The following is a 23,073-nucleotide window of genomic DNA, read 5'->3' as shown; positions in this document are numbered from 1 at the left end:
AAATAAATGCTATTGAAACAAAAAAGGCAAAAGAAATGATCAATGAAACAAAGAGCTGGTTCTTTGAGAAAGTAAATAAAATTGACAAACCCCTAGCCAGACTTACAAAGAAACAAAGAGAGAAAGCTCAGATAAACAAAATTAGAAATGAAATAGGAGAAATAACAATGGACACCACAGCAATCCAATGGATTGTAACAGAATACTGTGAAAAACTATATGCCAACAAAATGGATAATCTAGAGGAAATGGATAAATTCTTAGACTCTTACAAGCTCCCAAAGCTGAATAAAGAAGAATATAATAAAGATTCTGAACAGACCAATCACAAGGAAAGAGATTGAAACAGTAATCAAAAGCATCCCAAAGAATAAAAGACCAGGACCAAACGGCTTCCCTGGGGAATTCTACCAAACTTTCAGAGAGGATTTAATACCTATCCTTCTCAAGCTATTCCAAAAAATTAGGGAATATGGAACACTTCCTAACACATTCTACGAGGCCAACATCACTGATACCAAAGCCTGACAAGGACAACACAGAAAAGGAAAACTACAGCCTAATATTGCTCATGAACATAGATGCAAAAACCCTCAACAAAATTTTGGCAACCAGATCATACAGCACGATCAAGTGGGATTTATTTTAGGGGCACAGGGATGGTTCAATATCCGCAAATCAATCAACGTGATACACCACATCAACAAGTTGAGGAATAAAAACCACATGATCATCTCAGTAGATGCAGAGAAAGCATTTGACAAGCTCCAACAGCCATTTATGATAAAAACTCTGAACAAAATGGGCATAGAAGGGAACTACCTGAACATAATAAAGGCCGTATATGACAAACCCACAGCCAACATCATACTCAATGGGCAAAAACTGAATGCCATCCCTCTGAGAACAGGAACGAGAAAAGGATGCCCTCTATCACCACTCTTATTCAACACAGTACTGGAGGTTTTGGCCACAGCAATTAGGCAAGAGAAAGGAATAAAAAGAATCCAAATAGGGAGTGAAGAAGTGAAACTCTCTATGTTTGCAGACGACATGATCTTATATCTAGAAAACCCTAAAGAACCCATCGGAAAACTATTAGAAATAATTAACAACTACAGTAAAGTTGCAGGGTACAAAATCAACTTACAAAACTCAGTTGCTTTTCTATACTCTAATAACAAACTTAGAGAAAGAGAACTCAAGAATATAATTCAATTTACAATCCCAACTAAAAGAATAAAGTACTCAGGAATAAACTTAACGAAGGAGGTGAAGGACTTATACAATGAAAACTATAAGACATTACTGAAAGAAAGTGATAATGACAAAGAGATGGAAAGAGATCCCATGCACATGGATTGGAAGAATAAACATAGTTAAAATGTCTGTACTACCCAAAGTAATCTACAGATTCAATGCAATCCCAATCAGAATCCCAATGACATTCTTCGTGGAAATAGAACAAAGAATCCTAAAATTCATATGGGGCAACCAAAGACCCCCAAATTGCTAAGGCAATCCTGAGAAAAAAAAAGCAAACCTGGAGGTATCACAATCCCTGACTTCAAAATGTACTACAAAGCCATAGTGATTAAAATGGCATGGTACTGGTACAAAAACAGGCACACAGATCAATGGAACCGAACTGAAAGCCCAGAAATAAAACCGCACATCTACGGACAGTTAATCTTTGACAAAGGTGCCAAGAACATATAATGGAGTAAAGACAGTCTCTTCAATAAATGGTGTTGGGAAAACCGGACAGCCACATGCAAAAGAGTGAAAGTAGACTGTTGTCTCAAGCCATACACAAAAATAAGCTCAAAATGGATCAAAGACTTGATGATAAGTCCTGAAACCATAAAACTCGTGGAAGATAATGTAGGTAGTACATTCTTTGACATGGAACTTAAAAGGATCTTTTCCAATACCATGTCTTCTCAGAGAAGGGAAACAAAAGAAAAGATAAACAAGTGGGAGTTCATCAGACTAAAGAGCTTCTGCAGGGAAACTAAGATCAAAACAAAGAGACAACCCACCAATGGGGAGAAAATATTTGCAAATCATATGTCTGACAAGCGGTTAATCTCCATAATATGTAAGGAACTCACACAACTGAACAATAAAAAACAAACAGCCTGATCAAAAACTGGGCAGAGGATGTGAACAGACATTTTTCCAAAGAAGATATGCAGATGGCCAATAAACACATGAGAAGATGTTCAACATCACTAATCATCAGGGAAATGCAAATCAAAACTACACTAAGATACCACCTTACGCCTGTTAAAATCACTAAGACTAAAAATAACAAATGTTAGAGAGGGTGTGGAGAAAAGGGGACCCTCATATGCTGCTGGTGGGAATGCAAACTGGTGCAGCCACTATGGAAAACATTATGGAGATTTCTCAGAAAACTAAAAATAGAAATACCATATGACCCAGCTATCCCACTACTGGGTATCTACCCAAACAACTTGAAATCAACAATCCAAAGTAACATATGCACCCCTATGTTCACTGCAGCCCTATTCACAATAGCCAAGACATGGAAGCAATCCAAGCGCCCATCAACTGATGACTTGATAGAGAAGATGTGGTGTATATATATACAATGGAATACTACTCAGCCATAAAAAAGGACAAAATCATCCCATTTGCAACAACATAGATGGACCTGGAGGGAATTATGCTAAGCGAAATAAGCTAGACTGAGAAAGACAAACACCAGATGATTTCACTCATATGTGGAATATAAACAAACACATACACAAAGAAAACAGTTCAGTGGTTACCAGGGGAAGGGGGTAGGGGGTGGGCACAGGGGGTGAAGGGGAGCACTTATGTGGTGACAGTCAAGAAATAATGTACAACTGAAATCTCACATTGATGTAAACTATTGTGAACTCAATTAAAAAAATACAAAAAATAACTGAATACCATTTTTTTTAAAAAGAATTTTTGCTTCTATGGTCATGTGAAACATTGGTCTGTGATTTTATTTTATAATGGTTGACAAGTTTTCATGTTAGATTTACAGTGGCTTCATAAAACAAGTTGCAAAGTATCCTTTTTCCTCTGTTTTCTGGATGATAAAATTAACAACATTTCATCTTTAAATGTTTGATCGAACTCATCAGTGAATCTCCGCCTGGAGTCTTCTCTTTGGGGAGGTTTTCGATAAAATCAATCTATCTTTCATAAATATAGGCCTATATGCTTCCTTAAATAACATGGTTTAGTTATACTTGTTTTTTTGTTTGTTTTTTTTTTTTTTTGGAGGAAGATTAGCCCTCAGCTAACTACTGCCAGTCCTCCTCTTTTTGCTGAGGAAGCCTGGCTCTGAGCTACCATCTGTGCCCATCTTCCTCTACTTTATACGTGGGACGCCTACCACAGCATGGCTGCCAAGCAGTGCCATGTCCGCACCCGGGATCCGGGCCAGCGAACCCCGGGCCGCCGAGAAGCAGAACATGTGGACTTAACCGCTGCGCCACCGGGCCGGCCCCTAGTTATACTTGTTTTTGAACTTTATATAAATCTATCATATGTCTTGTGTTTTGCTCCTTCTCCTCCTAGAGGGAAACTGCTTGTTCATAGAGGGTTCTTTCTATTTCCAGATTTAATTTGTGAGACCAGATGTTTATTAGCAAGCTTTTACACAGATAAGTCTTTGATGGAGAAAGGAAAGGAGGAGTACTTGGTACATGCAAGGTTTTTTGTTTTGGTTTTAGGATCCTAGGTAGAACGCCTAGTTCTTTGGTTTTGAAAAGGAGAACAAAAGCGACGTCTACCAGGCAGTCCTCATTTTAAACTGCTACTCGGCGCATTTTGAAGTCTCTTCCTCAGCCTGGGGAGCCCGGCGTGTTGGAGGCCCGCTCCCCCAGCTGCCTTGGTCGTGCAGGCATGAGGCCGAGCCTGTCATCAGATACACCCACACAGGCCTTGGAATAGGAAGGGAGCAACTTGACAAAGCTCTTGAATCTTCGCTGATTTTCAACACATCACTTACTGTAAAATTCAGACACAGTATTTAACAAAGCAAGTAGGGTGCTGTTTTTATATTCTTGGATAACTTGATTTACAAATGTGTTTGGCACCTGTGTAGTAGGGAATTTGACCTCACCCGGGGAGAGGTTTGGCCTTTGTCCTGGCTCTTGGGAGGTAACCTGTAAACACTTGGACTTTCCCAAATGCTGGGAATATTTTTGTTATCCCTCACAGAGGGCCCTCGGGCCTTATCAGCCCGCCCTCAGGGACGGGGGAGCTGGAGACATTACAACCAGGTGGGCAGTAATTCAATCAATCATGCCTTCATAATGAAGCCTCAATAAAACGGGACACTACAGCTCGGCCGAGCTTCCCAGGTTGGCAAGACTCCATGCGTGTTGTCACCCGTGGATCTGGGACAGTGATGTGTCCTGAGGGCAGTGGGAGCTTCCTGTGTGGAACTCTCCTAGACTCTGTGCTACACATCTTTTCCTTTGCTGCTGCTCTGTATCCTTTCCCTGTAATAAATGTAACTGTGGACATAATTGCTTTCAGTGGGTTCTGTGAGCCTTTCTAGCAAATTATTGCACATGAGGGCGGTTTGGGAAGCCCGAGCTGGCAGTTCTCAGGAGGCTCGGGCAGAGCTGGCTGCCTGGAGAGCTGTGCTGGAACCTCACAGTTTGGCAACTCCAGGTAGCACCACAAGAAGTAATCGTACCTGGCCATCAGGTCATGCAAAACACCTGCCTCATCTCCCTCGCTCTGTTTTACTTTTCTTCTCTTTTTCCTTGTCATCCCTTTTATTTTTCATCTCTCTTTCTATGCCCCTCCTTCTTTATCGATCCTTCACTTATCCTGTCAATAACACCCATGAGCCTTAGACCACGTCAACAGTGACATTTCACCATGAAAAGGTCTTTGATTAAGAGACTGCTGTGAAATGTCTGCACATGGTCATTGGGATACCAGAAGCAGGCAAAATGTCTTGAGATAACTTATGGTGAAAGTCTCATTCTGCAAGGAATCATAAAAAATGAAAATCTCGTGTAAAAGCTGAATACATTTAAAGGAAAAGTCTGCATTTGTTAAACTGTAGTTCAATGGAAGCTCTCTATGGATGTTTGGTCTCATTTAAATATGTATATATCCCTTATAAAACTCACTTTCCGTTTGGATCCTTACCTTGAAATAAAAATGTTTTAACTGTTATTTGACGGGAAGGGAAAACCCCACAGCACTTGTACTTATTTATCTCCAGGTTATAGACAATTTGTGAAATGAGTGACTCCGAAGATGACGATATCCCCCAGCTGTCTTCCCACACCCTAGCAGCTCTCCAGGAATTTTATGCCGAGCAGAAGCAACAGATCGACCCAGGTGGGGACGATAAATATAACATTGGCATAATAGGAGAGAACTGGGTAAGTAAACGCGTTCCACGCCTCTCAGGAAGCAGTGGTGTGGAACCTGTTCTGTGCCTAGTACAGTGTTCGTCTGCATCCCACCTAATACCCAAATCTATCTTGCCGGTCATTCGGGAGCTGCACCTCTTTGGGGAGCTAGGACAGAAGGCAGTCCCTGAATATTTTAAGACAGCACGAGTGCAGATTTTCCTGGTTCTGGCTCTCAAGCAGGTTGGTGCTCAGAGGAGGGGACTTCTCTGACAGGGGGGCGGCATGTCATTAGGTCCAGCGCAAACCTGGGCTTCCTTCCTGATGCTGCTGCCTTCGAGTGGTTTGTGTGGAGCCCAGCAAGCTTTGGGGACAGAGAAAATCGGTATCACTGCCGTCACTGGGGTAACTGAACTTGAACATGTAATGAAAAATTGCTGAAAGGGAGTTTCTAAAGAAGATATTAATAGTGTCTGGTGCATAGTGTGTATTTTAAATTTGGTTTTTTTGGTCCAAATAAAAGTAGGAATTAAAAAAGAAAAAAAATGAGTTGAGAGAAACTCCTAACCTAAGCTGGAACCTAGAAATTTAAATTTTTTGAAGGATATAGTTGAGAAATAGGTGATACTTGAATTGTTCTGTCTGTGCCTACCCTCAATAATAGATTTGTCTCTCTCCATCCCTTTACAACTGGCAGGAAGCTTGCTTATATATGTATATTTTATAGTCTTTCCACATTTTGTATCAAGTTTGGATCTCCTAAGTTATATAAAATTTCCCTATTTACCATCTATTTGAAACTGACTGTGATAAAAATGCTTCTTTATATTTCCTGTAAATGTTCCACCCACCCAGAGCCTCTTTCTCACCATCTGCCTTCTCTGCATGGTCTTGTCCTCCAGCCCGATGCTTCGAGAGAAAGTAAAATCAGAAGCCTGAAGTGCTGCATTATTCCTGAGTAATCTACCTTTTTCTCTTGTCCTTCTGCCTAATTTTTTAAATACTATGTACTTTTTCGTCATTCTAAAAGTAATCTCTGTTTGTTATAGAAAATATATAAAAACATAAACAACAAAAAAATGAAAGCTAGTCCTAATCCCACTACCTAGAATGAGCGATTTTTATAATTTTGACACTTTTTTTGTTTTGCTTTTTCTCTTTTTTTAATTGAGGTATAATTGACATACAACATCATCTTAGTTTCAGGTGTACAACATAATGACTTGATATTTCTACATATTGCAAAATGATCCCCACCGTAAGTGTAGTTAACATCCATCACCACACATTGTTACAGAGTTTTTTTTCTTGTGATGAGAACTTTTAAGATCAACTCTCTTATCATCTTTCAAATATACAATCCGGTTTTTGTTGTTTTTTTTTTTTGAGGAAGATTAGCCCTGAGCTAACTACTACCAGTCCTCCTCTTTTTTTGCTGAGGAAGCCTGGCCCTGAGCTAACATCCGTGCCCATCTTCCTCTACTTTTTTTTTATATGTGGGATGCCTACCACAGCATGGTGTGCCAAGCAGTGCCATGTCTGCACCGTGATCCGAACCAGGGAACCCCGGGCCGCTGAGAAGCGGAACGTGCACACTTAACTGCTGCGCCACCGGGCCGGCCCTCTACAATACGGTATTGTTAACTACAGTCACTATGCTGTACGTCACATCCCCAGGACTTAGTTATTTTATACCTGGAAGTTTGCACCTTTGACTGTCTTCATTCATTTCACCCACCTGCCACCCTCTGCCTCTGCCCAACACCAATCTGTTCTCTGTATCTATGAGCATGGTTTTGTCTTTTTTTTTTGATTCCCTGTATAAGTGAGATGACACAGTATTTCTCTTTCTCTGTCTGAGTTATTTCACTTGGCATAATCATGTTGTTGCAAATGGCAGGACTTCCTCATTTTTTATGGCTGAATAGTATTCCATTGTGTTTGTATACCACATTTTCTTTCTCCACTCATCTGTTCACGGACACTTAGGTTGTTTCCATATCTTGGCTATTGTAAATAATGCTGCAATGAACTTGGGGGGTGCATATATCTTTTCAGATTAGTGTTTTCATTTTCTTCAGATAAATACCCAAAAGTGGAATTGCTAGATCATATTACAGTTCTAATTTTTTTTTGAGGAAAAACTACTGTTTTCCATAGCAGATGTTCCAATTTACATTCCCACGAACAGGGCACAAGGGTTCCCTTTTCTCCACATCCTTGTCAACACTTGTTATTTCTTATCTTGTTGATAATAGTCATTCTAACAGGTGTGAGGTGATATCTCATTGTGGTTTTGATTTCCACTTCCCTGATGATTAGTGATGCTGGGCATCTTTTCATGTACTTGTTGGCCATCTGTATGTCTTCTTTGGAAAAATGTCTATCCAGGTCCTCTGCCCATTTTGTAATCAGGTTGTTTGTTTTTTTGCTAGTGAGTTGCATGAGTTCTTTATATATTTTGGATATTAACCCATTACGAGTTATATGATTTACAAATATTTTCTCCCATTCAGTACGTTGCATTTTTCATTTTGTTGATGGTTTCCTTTCCTGTGCAGAAGCTTTTTAGTTTGAGGTAGTCCCACGTGTTTGTGTTTGCTTTTGTCACCTTTGCTTTTGGGGTCAAATTTTAAAAACCATAGCCAAGACCAATGTCAGGAAGCTCACAGCCTATGTTTTCTTCTAGGAGTTTTATGCTTTCAGGTCTTACATTCAAGTCTTTAATTTATTTTGAGTTAATTTTTGTGTATGGTGTAGGATAGTGGTTTAGTTTCATGTTTTTGGTTGCGGCTGTCCAGTTTTCCCAACACCACTTATTGAAGAGACTGTCCATTCCCCATTGTATATTCTTGGCTCCTTTGTTGTACCATATATGCATGCATTTATTTCTGGGAGCTCTGTTCTGTTTCATTGATCTATGTATCTGTTTTGATGCCAATACCATACTGTTTTGATTGCTATACCTCTGTAACATAGTTTGAAATCAGGGAGCATGATGTCCCCAGCTTTGTTCTTCTTTCTCAGTATTGCTTTGGCCGTTCCAGGTTTTTTGTGCTTCCATACAAATTTTAGGATTGTTTGTTCTATTTCTGTGAAAAATGCAATGGGAATTTTGATAGGGATTGCATTGAATCTGTAGATTGCTTTGGGTGGTATGAGCATTTTAACAGTATGAATTCTTACAATCCATGAGCATGGAAAATCTTTCCATTTATTTGTGTCTTCTCCATTTCTTTTAGCCATGTCTTATAGTTTTCAGTGTATAGGTTTTTCACGTCCTTGGTTAAAGTTATTCCTAGGTTTTTGTTCTTTTTGATGCAAATAAATGGAACTGTTTTCTTAATCTCTCTTTCTGATAGTCTGTTATTAGTGTATAGAAATGCCACGAATTTCTGTATATTGATTTTGTATCCTGAAACTTTATTGAATTCATTTATTAGTTCTAACAGTCTTTTGGTGGAGTTTTAGGGTTTTCCATATATAATATCATACCTTCTGAAAATAGTGACAGTTTCATTTTTTCCTTTCCAATTTGGATGCCTTTTATTTCTTTTTCTTGCCTAATTGCTCTTGCTAGGACTTGCAATACTATGTTGAGAGATGTTTTGTTTTGTTTATAAAATTCAATAAATCTCCTAGGAATTAAAAAAAAGTTATATGAAGTATAGGAAAGAGAACATTATAAAACTAGAGGATAAATCCAGGAGGCTCAACATTCACCTAATTGGAGTTCCCAAAAAATAGAACAGAAAACAAAGAGGAGAGGAAATCTTCAAAGATTAATATTAGAAAATTTCCAAAAACCTAAGACCTTCACTAAGATATGATTATGATAATTGTGAAAAATATAGTAACAAAGAAGATGCTAGAACTTTCCAAAGGAAAAGTAGGTCACCTACAAAGTCTCAGGACTATGAGTCACATTGTACTTCTCCATAGCTTTACTGGAAACTAGAAAAAAGTGAAGCAATGCCTTCAATATTTGGAATGAAAATTTTCTTCAGCCTAGAATTCTGTACTCAGCTGAGCTACCAATAAAATATGAGGATAAAATAAAAACATTTTATACATGGCGAGTCTCACAACATTTGGCTCCCATGCACCACTTTTCACAAGCTGCAAGAGGACACTGGAAGAATTAGGGATAGGTTCAAAGAAACCAAGAAAATGACACAACCATACATTTATTAACTCTAGGAAAAACAAAAGGTACCATTCTGGAAGGAAATGCAACCATAGTATGTTACTTGGCTCAGCAGTGAACCCTGATGATTTTAACTAAACTAAACTTAGGTAACAACTATATGGGGAGGGTGAGATATAAGCGAAGGGTATGTATGAGGAGTGAAATCCTCATCTACCACAGTAAATACATAATATAAAGTAGGTTAATAAAGAAATGACGTTTAAAACATAATATTTAGAAATATGGGGACAAAAGATTAAAGAGCCAACAGTTGAAAATTGCTTCTGAGGAGTGGGACTCAGTGGTGGGGAGATGTGGGGCAGAGGACTGTTGTGTTTCTTTATAAGCCTAGAAGTGCTTTTCCCTTTTAAAGCCATGTTCATGTAGCACATTGATTAAGAGTAAGATTTTTTATTTTTTTTATTTTTTGAGGAAGATTAGCCCTGAGCTAACATCTGCTGCCAATCCTCCTCTTTTTGCTGAGGAAGATTGGCCCTGAGCTAACATCTTTGCCCATCTTCCTCTATTTTATATGTGGGATGATGGCACAGCATGGCTTGATAAGCGGTGCATAAGTCAACAAGTGGGATCCAAATCCGCAAACCCTGGGCCGCTGAAGCAGAGCACGAGAACTTAACTGCTATGCCACCAGGCTGGCCCGATGATTTTTACTTTTTAGAATGATGTGAGAAGAGTCAAAACACATCACTCTGCCCTGACAATGTTGGAGTGAGGGAGAAGGGCAGCTCAGTAGCCAACCATCAGAAAACTCTGCAGCCTTCCAAATCAAGTGAAACAGAAGCCCCTACATACCATGTACCCTATGGGCTTTCCTCCAGCTTTCCAAGCAAAGGAGAGTCAGAGCTTGACATTTTTCCTGTAGCTAAGAAAGGTTAGACACACACATCTAGACGCAGTTATAGACAGAGACATGAATTCATATTTAGTCATACCTGGCTTAATGACGTGGATGCATTCTGATAAATGTCGTTAGGCAATGTCATCGTTGTAGGAACATCACAGGGTGTACTAACACAAACCTAGGCGGTATAGCCTACTACACACCTAGGCTATATGGAACTAGTCCTATGGGACCAACCTCGTATAAGTGGTCCATCATTGACCAAAACTTCGTTATGTGGCACATGACTGTACATATATCCAAATGAATACGTACATTCTGTTTGGAAACAGTTTTTTTCCCTTGGTATTTTGTAGGTACAAAAATCACATAACATGCAAACACTAGCAGTTTTTCTTCTTTGTTGGCTGTCATTCATTTATTGCTTTTCTTGTATTAATGCAGTGGTTAGGTCTTACAGTAAAACGTTGAATAACAGTATTGAAAGCAGACATTCTTGCCTTGTTTTTTTCTCATGGGGAAAAAGTATGATACTGGCTGTCAGTTTTTTCTAGATGCTGTTTATCAGTTTAAAGAAGTTTTCTACTCTTCCTAATTTGCTAAGAGGTTTTTTTTTTAATCATGAAAGGGTGTTGAATTTAGTTAAATGTTTTTCCTTTTGCATTTATTGAAATGATCATATATTTTTTTGGAAACATTTCTGTTACCGAGCCCCAAGGGCCCGGTGACCGGCAAGTGGGTCCTTGTGCCCGGAGCCGCCCACACCAATAGAACAAAACCAGGTTCAGAATAGCAGGGCAGAAACACTACTCACAGATCAGTGAATGCAGGAGGCAGAGCTGTGCTCTAAGACACCTCCGGAGAGAAGGGGAGCAGGCTTCTTACGACGTGAAGGGGCCGGGGTCTCGAGTCATCGCTGGGCCGGGCCTCTGGGGCACGTGCCCATGCTCCCTTCGTGCACACAGCACCTTTTGCGTTCGGGACCCCATCGCGCCCTGGGCCTTTCTGGTTGAGACCGGCTCTGCGGTTGGGCCCCGTGGCGGTGCTCTGCCTTGGTTCCTGCAAGCAAGCGCAACTCACAAAGGATCCGCGTGGGACCTGCTGTGGGGACTCCCCGGTGACGCCGTTAGAGCCGGAGCTGTGGGCTCGCGCCCCCGCCGCCTGCCCGCTCGGGAGAGGCCTGTGGGGAACGGCCCACCATGGTTGCGGAACCCCCTTTCCCACGGAAATCAGCCAGCCTTTACAAGCGAGTAGATAAGTGAGGACCGTTAGAACTGAGAAGACAGCCAGCACAGACAGGAGGCGGAAAGACAGACAGCTCGCCCGACGGATAGAGGGCGTCAGGGCAATCGCGGACGAGAGCGGGCCTAGGGGCACGGCGGGGCCTGCGGCCGAGCGCCCGCGTCCTGCGCGCGCTCCCCGACCGGAGCCCAGTTAGCAGGCGGGGGCAGGTCCAGGGCGAGTTCTCAAAGGTGGGGCGTGTTCTTCCCTCTGGGGACGTGGACTGGTTCGCCTTTTTGTGTCAATGCCTAGATCCCATTAGTTAATTAGGGCTTTCTTATTTAAAATAATTTAAAAGAAAAAGGGACCCGCTCGGTGGCCTAGGGGTTAAGGTCGGTGCGCCCCGCTTCGTGGCCCGGTTCGGTTCCCAGGCGGGGACCTACCACGCTGGTAGATCTGCACCACTCATGGGGCAAGAGGGTTCAGGGCGGATCTTCCTCAGCGGAAAGAAAGAAAAAGAAAAAATTTAAATATATGCACACTAGCATAGTGGGTATAAGTTAAAAGGAAATTTATGCCAATTCTAAAATGATTTCTGCTCACGCTCTGTTACAGCAGTTGAGCCAGTTTTGGTACAGTCAGGAGACGGCTTTGCAGCTCGCCAAGGAAGCGATTACAGCTGCTGGAGAGGGTGGCAGGTGAGATCCAAGTTTTGTTTGTCTTTTGTTCTGAAGTAATGTATTGAATGTCCTTCCTGGATGAGGGATGGTTCCTAAGAAGTCTGAACTATAATCTGCAAACATTACAGTCCGTGGTTTGCAGAACAGGAGGAATTACGAACGGCTTCCGTGCTGTGTGTGGAGACTCTGTCGTGAGAGGCGTTATCTCTGTCCTATGTTAACTTGTTTTAACCTGTGTCTTCCTTTATACCCCTGGAGTTGGTTTTAAAAGAAAAAATCTCAATGTTTGACCTTCTTGAAGTTTTAAGAATATAGGTTTTCTTTTTTGTTAATTTGGTTTTTATTTTTATTAAAATTTTGCTTGCATATAAAGTCAATGGTCTTAAAAGATTTGTTTAAAAAAATCCATTGCTAACTTCCTCCTTTTTCAGCTCCCTTTCAACTGATTCTTTTAGTATTTACAGCCATACTTCTGAATAGCACGTTTATATTGGCGCTTCTTGATTTGTCATTTGCAGCATTATTTCTTGACTTCTCAACTTAGGGAATGAGGCTGTAGCTCTCCTTCATACTCCATCCCTACCACGCACGTGTGTGCTCTCCGTCCGCGCTCCCAATAGAGTTATATGCTCATTTTGGTTAAAACAGAGTTTATATTGTTAGTCAACATAAATGTTCTTTACAGATGAGTCTTTTACTTTTCCTTTGCTGTACAATTTTTCGTTTTCCCTGAAAAAAATAATTGTCTTATTTTTTATGTATTTCTATGTCTATATCACTAATTAACCCTTAAATTCTGCCCCAGTTGTGTAAATCTCCTATCAGTAAATTAAACCATACTTCAACTCCTTATAAAAATAATCACTCCCAGGGCTTTGTAGCCGGTTCCGATCCGTACTGGTTGATGTTCAGCTTGGCTGGGCCGTTTTATCTCCTTCTCCATCTGCTGAGTTGTCCTTTTACCTCTCTTTTGTTCTGGATTCCTTGTTTATAGTACCCCAATGCTTAGTTTACAGCTTTATCTTGGTTGGAGGCATTCTTCAATAGCTTCTACAGAAAAGATACATGAGAGGGAATTTTTTAAAAACCTTTATTCCACCCTTACTCTTGATTGTGATAGTTTTGTTGGGTATCAAATTCCAGGTCTTGAGGGCATTGCTTCACTAGTTCCCAGTTTACATAGGTGCCTTTGAAAAATCCACTGCCACTCTGATTTCCTGTAGGAAACCTGTTTTTCCCATCCCTGCCAACTGCAAGCTTAGAACTTGCTTTTCTGGCCTGTGCTCGATGTGTCTTGGTGTGGGGCTCCCGTCTGCTGAACTGTGTAGACAGCTCTTCACTCTCACAGCTCATGTCCTTCAGTTTGGGAAACTTGTCTTAAATTACTTCTTTGATTTCTTCCTCACTGTTTTTTCTGTTCCTCTTTCTAGAACTTCTATCATTTGAATGTTGGACCTGATCTTCTACTTTCTTTCTCTCCTTTTTCCATCTGTTGTCTTTTTTACCTTATTTTCTGGGAAGATTTCTCAACTTTGTCTTCTAAACTTTCTACTGAGTTTACCATTTCTGCTATCATATAGTCATAGATAGTTTTGTTTTTGATCTCTGGATATTTATTATTGTATCTCGTTCATCCTTATGAAGATATTAATTATAGGATTTTAAGTTTTCTTCCCCCTACATAGTCTGTTTACTCCAACAACATGCCTTTTCCATTTGTTTATTTTGGCCTCTAATATTTGATGTTTTCCTTGAATATCTGTGGACCTTTTGCTGTCTATTCATATTTAAGGGTAGGGCACTCAAAAGCTGGAAGTTTTGATCCATGGGCAGATCTTATCTACTTTGGTCTCTGCAGTTGGATGATCTGGATGAGCTTTTTTATAGGGAAACCCCACTGTCAGTATTTCTAGTCTTCCCCTGTGGGCTGGTCAGAGCTCCAGGGGAGAGTCTTCTAACATGTACCTGGAATTATGCATCTCATTGATGTCATCATGGGAGGCACAGTACTTAAAAAAAGCTGGAGATCTCAACATCCAGTGGGCTTAACTTAATCCTTGTCAGTTCCACATGGTGCTTCATCACTAGCTGTGCCTGGCATCACCCCCACAACTCCTCCCCCGTCCATCCAGAGAACGTCCCTCCAGTTCTTTGCCATAGTTATGGAGGGGCAGATCCCTGGAGGCTTGAGATAGGGAAGAGAATCCTGGGAACAGATTTCTTCTGAACTGGGCCTTTCAATGAATTCTTCTGTTTTTAGTCCCACCTTCACCCCTACTCTTGAGTTACCCAGTTCTGCCGCTTCCTGAGCCTTTGAGGGTGCTGTGATGTAAACCGGGTTGTTTCTTAGCTTTCCTGGCTGCCAGTTTAGGGTCTGCTTTCTTGGGGCTGCTGTGTCAAATGCCACCCATCCTTTTGCTTCTCAGCTTCCTCAGTGCTGTTTCCTTCGTCCCCTCTTGCATTCTCTTTGGTCTTAGAGGTTTATGCTTCAGCCACAAAACAAGGCAAAATTTTACTCATGTTTTATTCAGTAGGCTTTAATAAGGGAGCAAATCTAAATGAATGTGTTGCATCTGCCATCTTTAACTAGAAGTCCTAAGTTTTTCTTTTTTCTGTTCTTTTTCTTTTTTAAACTATAAGCAGTTGTTTATTAGGGTTTTCGTAATGACAGTGTTTTTGCATATGTTTTCTTTTTTCCACTCATGTGAGGGCTTTGGAAGCAGCCTTTGCTGTTTTCTGAAAGGCATCTTCAGTATTTTGAGGAGCTCCGTCTGACTTGTAAAGATGAAGAGTCCCAGTGGCACTTACTGAGCACTTACTGAGCGCCCTCTCCGCTGGCTGTGTGCTCTGTGAGGTCGTCTCCTTTAATCCTCACGCCTCTGTGAGCTGGTTACTGTTGTCCTCTCCATTCTAAAGATAGACTTTGAGGCCCAACAGATGAAGTCACTTGCAGAAGGTCACCAGCTGGTGAGTGGCAGAGCTGGGCTGCAACCCAGGCTGTCCGATGTCACTGCTACATAGGAAATGGCGTTGTCTCCACCACGCTCAGCAGGCTCTACTTTCACTCCTTGCTCAGACCTCTTCCCTTCTGCCTGAAGTAGATCCTTTGGAACTTTATAGTGAAAGTCTGCGGGTAAAAAACTCTCGGATTTTTTTTGTCCGAAAATATCTTTATTCCACCCTCTTTCTTGGAAGGCTTTTTCATTGTGCGTCTAGTCTTTGGTTGCTGCTTATTCTCTTTCAGCGCAGGGAAGATACAGGTCCCCGGCCTCTGCCTCTCCTCCTGCTCCCCAGAGCTCTGGCAGCAGCCTGGCTGGGCTGTGGGCAAGAAGAGCTGCAGCAGGAGAATTGTGCCCCTGCCACCCCAGGCTGGGACGTGCATGTTTCCCGTGGAAGCCTCACATGGCCTCAGCAGACTTCATCACACACTTCCAGTGTTTTCCACTGAGCAGCCGTTAAGCTGGTGTGGGCACCTGACAGCGCACGTGACCTGTCTCTGCTGGGAAATGCATCTCATAGTTTTAAAGCTGAGCTTAATTTTTAAAAGAAGTACTTTTTTGAATGATAATATACATACATGATAAAAATGTGAAAGTGGGGCCAGCCCTGTGGCCGAGTGGTTAAGTTCGTGCACTCGGCTTCAATGGCCCAGAGTTTCGCTGGTTCGGATCCTGGGTGCAGACATGGCACCGCTCATCGGGCCATTCTGAGGTGGCGTCCCACATAGCGAAACTAGAAGGACCCACAACTGAAAATACACAACTATGTGCTGGGGGGCTTTGGGGAGAAGAAGGAAAAATAAAATCTTAAAAAAAAAAAAAGTAAAAGTTACAAAGGGGATTGAGAAAAAAAGCCAGTCTCTTTCTCCATTGTCTCCAATCCCCCAGTTCCACTCCCATGAGGCACCCGTGGTCCCTGGCTCTTGTGCCTCTCCCAGAGATCACAGGTTCGTCTGTGAGCGTATATTCTTAGACCCATGAAAGCGTGGTTTACGCTCTTCTGTTCCTTGAATATCTTGGAGAGTAAATGGCTACAGAGTGTTCCATTGTAACAAATGTACCACAGTCAAGTCAATAATTCACTCTTTAAGTTACTTCTAGCTTTTTTAGCAGTTGGTTTTAAAAGTTTACTGTTGGAACACCACCCATTCATAAATGGTAGTGTTGTACCACTGGGGACTGCTTGTAATGCAGCATTCCTTAATTTCCCTGTTCAGAAAAGAAGCAGAAATTCAAAGTAGCTTGTCTGCACTGAGACCTAATTTTAATGTTATCTTTTTGGAAAACTGGAGTTATTTAGGCAGTTATTTGGGATTTTTCTTTAAAGATTATGAATGTTCCAAAATAACTTCAAAATATTTAGTTTGAGACTAAAAGTATTTGAAATAAATGTTAAAGGACCACCATGAAAATAAGGGGTAAATTTAGGCCTCAGGCTATCTAACGTTTGTCCTAATGTGTTCCTTTTTTACAATTTTTACTATATTTTTTTTACGTTTTTTGTTTTACATTTTTTAGTATAAAAAAGCAGATTTATCCTTTCATACCTTAAAATTATGAGTTGCAGATTTTTAAATACGAGATTCCCTAAAAGTGAGGCAATATAAAGTTTTCTCTTGAAATTTACTCCTGCTATGTTAGTTTGCACTATTATTTCCTTTAAGAAAATCTGAGCACAAGGACTTATATTTTTTAGTAAAGTAGTCGTTTTTTAACACCATAAGCTGTTCGTTAAAGATCTTTCATGAGTTTGTTCATTCTGTTTCCTAGAATAGCATGTGTGAGTGCCCCGAGTGTTTACCAGAAACTGAGAGAGCTGCACAGAGAAGACTTTTCTGTATACATCTTTGAATATGACAAAAGATTTGCCATATATGGAGAAGAGTTTATCTTCTATGATTACAATAATCCACTGGATTTACCTGAAAAAATTGCTGCACATAGTTTCGACATCGTAATAGCAGATCCCCCCTATCTTTCTGAGGAATGTCTCAGGAAAACGTCAGAAACCATCAAGTATCTGACTCAGGGCAAGATTCTGCTGTGCACAGGTAGGTGCCAGATTGCATCTCTCCTGAAAGTTGGTGACGGTGGGTGTTCAAGCCTTAGGTATCAAGAGTTAGAAGAGATCTTAGAACTCAAATCCTGAATCCACCGCTCACTGTGGGGCCTTAAACAAGTTATTTAACCTCTCTGTGCCCAGTTTCCTTATCTGTAAACTGGGACTGATAGTACTACCTGCATTTCAAGGTTATTGGGAATTAAGTGACACGATACACGTAGAGTGGGGTCTGGCGTGTAGCGAGTGCGCCCTGAATGGTATTTTTACTTACCATCATCAGCATCAGTAGTAGCAGTATTTGATGCAGCCTCCACACTTGATAAGAGAAATTTGGAATCTATAGAGTTCAAGTGAATGCCTAAGGCTGCAGAGCTAGACGTTAGATTAGGTTTATTAAAGCAGAAGAGTTTTCTTACTTGTGAGATCGATATGTTTTCTTAAGGTGGATATACTGAAATTTGAGCAAAACGTCAAATGCAGACTCCTGGTCTCCCTCCTGGAGAGCCTGGGGCACAGGCCCGGTAGCACTGCGCCCTCCTGCGCCCAGGCCCTCAGGCCATTGCTCCTCCCCAGAGCGCCTGGGGCTGGGAGGAGGCCTGGCCTGCAGGCGGTCATCTTCTTTGGGGGTGTAGAATTGCTTACTTGGTCGAGAACGTGACTCTTTTGTTCACACAATATTTACTTAATGCTTATTGATTCAACAATCGTTTACTGACCTCATGGAGCATACATTAGTTTTAGGGGATAGGTTAAAAGACGTAACAAGACAGAAGAAATGAGTTACTAATTCTGATAAGTGTAATGAAAGAATCAGAGAAAGCAGGGTAGCACAGAGGATCATGGTACTTCACATGGACTGGGGCGTCTCCTGGAGCAGCAGCATTTCAGTGGAGACCTGCAGGGGAGGCCCAGGGGAGCAGCATGGCCCAGTCAGGGAGCCCTTTGGCTGGAGCCTGGGCGGGGAGGGGCATGGCGAGAGGCCCCCCTGCAGACACTGGTCTGGTCGGAGTTGGGATTTCCTCTTAAAGCGTTCAGCCCCAAAGTGACAGGATCCGATTTGTCTACAGAAGTTTCCTTTAACTTTGTACCCAAATGGATTTATGAGACAAGTGACCACAGCATCCCACTGAGACAGTGGTCTGGACAAGGCTGTGACAGTAGGAAAGGAGGGCAGGGAGTGGAGTGAAGACACACTGTGGGGATAAAGTTGGAGGAACTCGCTGTGCCCTGAATGTGGAGGGTGAAGACGAGGAAGGATCAGGGTGAGCCTGGGTTTGGGGCCTGTGCGGCTGGTAAGGCACATCCTGTGGGGCAGCAGCAGGGCGGCGGCGGCGGCCACGGTGTCCACAGCATCAGCTGTGCAGGCAGGCCGCCGGGCGAGCACTGGCTGGAGGGGGAAACTGGGGCCAGTCAGCCCGAAGCTGACGTGAGTGTGTTCGTACGAATTGCACAGTTAGATATTACTGAAAAAGGGGTTCTTGACTCAAAGTTGGAAAATACTCGTTTTTAGTAATTTTTTTTGCTTTCCTTATGTTACTTTGTGGAATCATTTATTTCTAAATTTCTAAGTGACTCAGCTTTGCAGAGGTAGGAAAATTATTGAGTAAAAGAGGAAGGGAAAAAAGTAGGTAATTTGCAAAAACGTTGGAGAAAGTAAAAAGGAATGTGAAGGACGGGCCCCCTCATTTGTGGAGTGGTAGCATCAAGTAATTGCTTCACGTCTTCCAGTCTAGGGCCCTCCGCAGCTCGCAATGGCGCTGCGCATGGTTGGCATTTCAGTCTTCCAGTTCGTTTGGTTTGTTCTCTTCAGGTGCCGTCATGCAAGAAGAGGCAGCGAAACTTCTTGGAGTGAAGATGTGCAAGTTTATTCCAGAACACACTCGAACCCTGGCAAATGAGTTTCGCTGTTACGTGAATTATGATTCTGGGCTGGACCATGACATCTAAATGCAGATCATAATGTAACACGGTTAAGGACCCTAGGTGACATTTCCTTCTTTTTATTTTCTTAGTAGATTGCAAAGGTATAAGCTGCTCCCCTCCCCCACACACTGGGGCTGTCCCCGCCCTCATTTTCACAATAAAGATACAACATCTCACTGTGACTTCCTTCTTGAGGGCCTCTCTAGAGTTCAGGATGCTTGTGCTAACTTGATTCCACGGAATTATAGTTGGAGAAATCTTCGAATCAATCTAATCTACTCTCCTCACTTAACATAGGTAAAAAGCGAAGTACAAACACTTAGTGGCTTGGCCAAGACCTGAAGTAGGCAGAACCTTAACCTCTGCCTCTGGCCATTCGGCCCCTTAAAATGGGCTCATTCGGATTCTGCCCTGTGGGGCTGCTGGTTCTTCCCATGGCTCTCGTTGAGCGTCGTAACACTGGTGAGGGGCCCTCCTCTGCTCCAGCCCCTCAAGGAGACATGACTTGCCTCCATGTAAAAGTTGATAATCCTAGCAACTAGTGTCCGAGAGCCTCGCGGACTTCTCCCCGTCCCCAGTTCTTGGAGGGATGACAGGAACGCAGCCCAGCCCCAGCGTCTTCAGCCTCCGCCATATCAAACGCCCTGAGCCACCTGAGAAAATAGGAGTGCCACCTGCAAACAAACACCATAGCAAAAAGGAGGTGAAGAGTGTGCTAGACTTTATTGTTGTTCAGAGAGTGTTCATCATACATCCACACCACAGAACACTACCCAGCAATCAAAAGGAACAAAATATTGATATCCACAACTTGGATGGATTTCAAGGGCATTCTGAGTAAAAAAAGCCAATCCCAAAAGGTCACGTACAGAGATTAGGGTGGGATGGCTGTGGCAGGTGAGCATGAGCATAAGAGAGAGATCTCTGGGGTGCTGGAACTGTCCCGTGTCTTGATTGTGCATTGGTTACACAAATCTACACGTGACAGCATTCCATAGAACTGAATACACACCCACTGATGAGTGCCTGTGAAACTGGGGAGCTCTGCGTGAGGTCTGCCCCAGTGTCCGTTTCCCCGCTGTGACAGTGCACCATGGTTGTGTAAGATGTCACCATTGGGGCAGCTCGGTAAAGGAGACACGAGACCTCTCTCTAGTATTTTTGCAATTCCCTGTGAATCCACCATCATTTCAAAATAAAAACTTGTAAAATATTAACCGCCTCTCTCTGGGAAAGGCTTTTACTTCCCCACCTGGTATGACTTGCTTCGGCTAACAAAACAGGAAAGGAAGTGACACTCGGCACTTCTATCAGAGCTTTATTTTCCCTCTGACTCTGTAATCTGCAGTGTTCCAGACAAGCTGCTTTGGCCGTCCGGGTCCCAGCTTGGAGCAGGGCCACAGCCGACCTGCCGCGGACGTGGAGGAGGAGGGGAGCAAACCTCAGAGGGGGGCTGTTGCGCCCTGCGCAGACCCCGGGCCCCGGGGGCGCACACTCCCGCTGGTGCTCAGGAGGCGCCTGGGGCTTGCGCGTGTTTGTTCTTCCTCAGACCTCAGTTGTCATCCTTCGGGATAATTTTTAATTTAATTAAAAAGTCACTCTATTTTTATGAGACATTTATATTCTTATCAGTGTACCAGCACCTGGCACATTAAGTATTCAATAAATGTTTGTTCTGTTAAAAATAACCCCTACCATATTATTTCCTTATGAATCAGTTTGCTAAGAATTACCTAGGGCAGTAATAAATTTTAGTAACAAATCATGCATAGAAATGTAATGTGTAACTTAGGAATTGTGGGCAGTAGCAGCCTAGAAATAACATAATTTCAGTTGTCCTTAAAATCTAGCCTTTAGATGAGAGAAACTTTGTTTCTTCATGGAAATGAGGGAGGAAAGGGGCAAAGCTTGACTCAATTAAAAATTTAATTACAGGGGCCAGCCGGTGGCCCAGTGGTTCCAGTTCCCTGCGCTGGCTGTGCTGGCCCAGGGTGGTGGCTGGATCCTGGTTGCAGACTTACTTTGCTTATCAGTCATGCTGTGGTGACATCCCACATACAAAAAATAGAGGAAGATTGGCACAGATGTTAGCCCGGGGCAAATCTTCCTCACCAAAAAAAAAAAAAAAATTGTTTAATAAGCAGCCAATAGGTGTTCTATAGCTTTGGACCCCTATACATGATTTCAGTTTTAGCAAACCTATATTCAGCTATGATCCACTTCTGGATTTCAGAAAAGATCTGCAGCTACACCTCTGCCCCTTCAAAAACACAAATTAGGCCTGGCGTGTTCCCCAGTGTCTGTCTCAGCAGCAGAGGGCACAGCGAGCACCCTGCCAGCTCGGGCGGAGGAAGGCTGGGGCAGTGCTCTCCAGTCGGCAGGTCTGTGCACAGTGAATGGTGGATTAAAATAAGCTTCATGGATTCTGACGAGGCACCTCACCTCTTACACTTTACCTAAGAACCTCAGTAGCCAAAAAGGATATGTTAGTCGACATCTTTGTAAGCCCTTCCTATTTCGAAGGTCTGCGCTGAGAGACGAGACAACCAAGAGCTGAGTGGAGGGGAAGATGATAATTCTAGTTTTGCTGACAATTCAAAATTTCCTGCTTAGCTCCTCAGCTGTGTGTTTGGGGGTGATGGCGCGCCTGGACAGCAAGAACAAGTGAAATGCATGGGTGACTTTAAAACCCCATTCCAGGTAGGAATGTCATGCTCTTTCCCCTTCAGCTCCTTTCTAAGATCAGAGCTGGAACCACTTCCTAAAGCAGCCCCTTTCTCCCCTTTGCCTTGCCAAAAGAGAGGCAGTAAAATGAGAAGTTTGGTAATTGGCCCCTGAATGGGGAGCTGTGTGTGCGAATGTTTTTTGATCCGTTTTTATGAAACAAGCATGCAATAGAAATACTGTAGTCAGTTGGTTGGAAAAAATCTTCAATAACCAGCAAGGTACCTCCATTCCAAGGGTTGTGCCATAAGCCTCGAGATAGAATTCCTGAAGGAAACACGTGCCCCGTGGCACTTTTTTGAGAGGCGTGGAAGAAGCTATCAAATTTACCGTAATAAACTGTTGCTACTCTGCAAAGCTTAGGAATTTTAGTGCCCGGGTCAATGGGCTGCCACTATGTTAAGTGTCACTGAACTTTGGCTGGCATCCTTTCTCCCCTATTTGTTTGATAAAACGTAATACTGACCCCGCCCCCCTCTAGAAAAAACTTTAGTTTTAACAAGAGGACAAAATTCTGTCCCATAAATTGTTAAGTCATCGACATAGTATCTCTGGATCACCACCCTCCAATTTGCCTAGTCGTATTTAATTTTAAACTTATCTTTTGTACAAAAAAAATAGTCACTTTTAAGTGATTATACGCTTGCTAAATCAATAAACATACCATGAAGAAAGAATAGCTTGATCTTTATTTTAAACGTAGCGTGTAGATCACTGGGGCCAGTATGTCGTGGTGCCTCCCGGGCCGGGCGCTGGGCGGGGCCCTCTACGCGCGCGCGCGCGCACACACACACACACACACACCCGTGCTACCTTTTAACAAACTAAGTTCGGTTAAACTAATAATACAATTAATCACGGTATTTTCCCCATGCAAAGAGTTTACTCTTATTCTCCTCTGATGTTTGCACTATTTATATTTGAGGAGTGACTGGAAAATGTTACACAACAGCGGCGATGATTGAAACCATGATCCAAATCACTGGTTTGAAAGGCAACTTTAATTTATGGACTTGCTGTTGACGTGAA

General features: G+C 42.4%; 1 protein-coding gene across 8 annotated transcripts in view; it reads left to right on the top strand.

Moving 5' to 3' along the window:
* EEF1AKMT1 (EEF1A lysine methyltransferase 1) overlaps positions 1 to 21,008 on the top strand; it is a 34,783-nt gene extending 13,775 nt beyond the window's left edge. For 2 of the 8 annotated variants that reach the window (XM_023621364.2, XM_070239455.1), the window contains exons 2-5: positions 5,252 to 5,414; positions 12,272 to 12,354; positions 17,106 to 17,386; positions 19,208 to 20,537. In XM_023621364.2, coding sequence (XP_023477132.1) covers positions 5,271 to 5,414; positions 12,272 to 12,354; positions 17,106 to 17,386; positions 19,208 to 19,344 — 645 coding nt within the window. In that variant the 5' untranslated portion in view covers positions 5,252 to 5,270 and the 3' untranslated portion in view covers positions 19,345 to 20,537. Of the gene's footprint in view, positions 1 to 5,251; positions 5,628 to 12,271; positions 12,355 to 17,105; positions 17,387 to 19,207; positions 20,538 to 20,668 lie in introns of those variants that run through there. The other 6 variants (XM_070239456.1, XM_070239457.1, XM_070239454.1 and 3 more) reach the window with 5 other exon arrangements.
* Positions 21,009 to 23,073: the final 2,065 nt, after the last annotated feature.

This window comes from Equus caballus, chromosome 17, assembly GCF_041296265.1.
Source record: "Equus caballus isolate H_3958 breed thoroughbred chromosome 17, TB-T2T, whole genome shotgun sequence".
NCBI lineage: Eukaryota > Metazoa > Chordata > Mammalia > Perissodactyla > Equidae > Equus > Equus caballus.
This window is presented reverse-complemented; position numbering and strand designations above follow the sequence as displayed.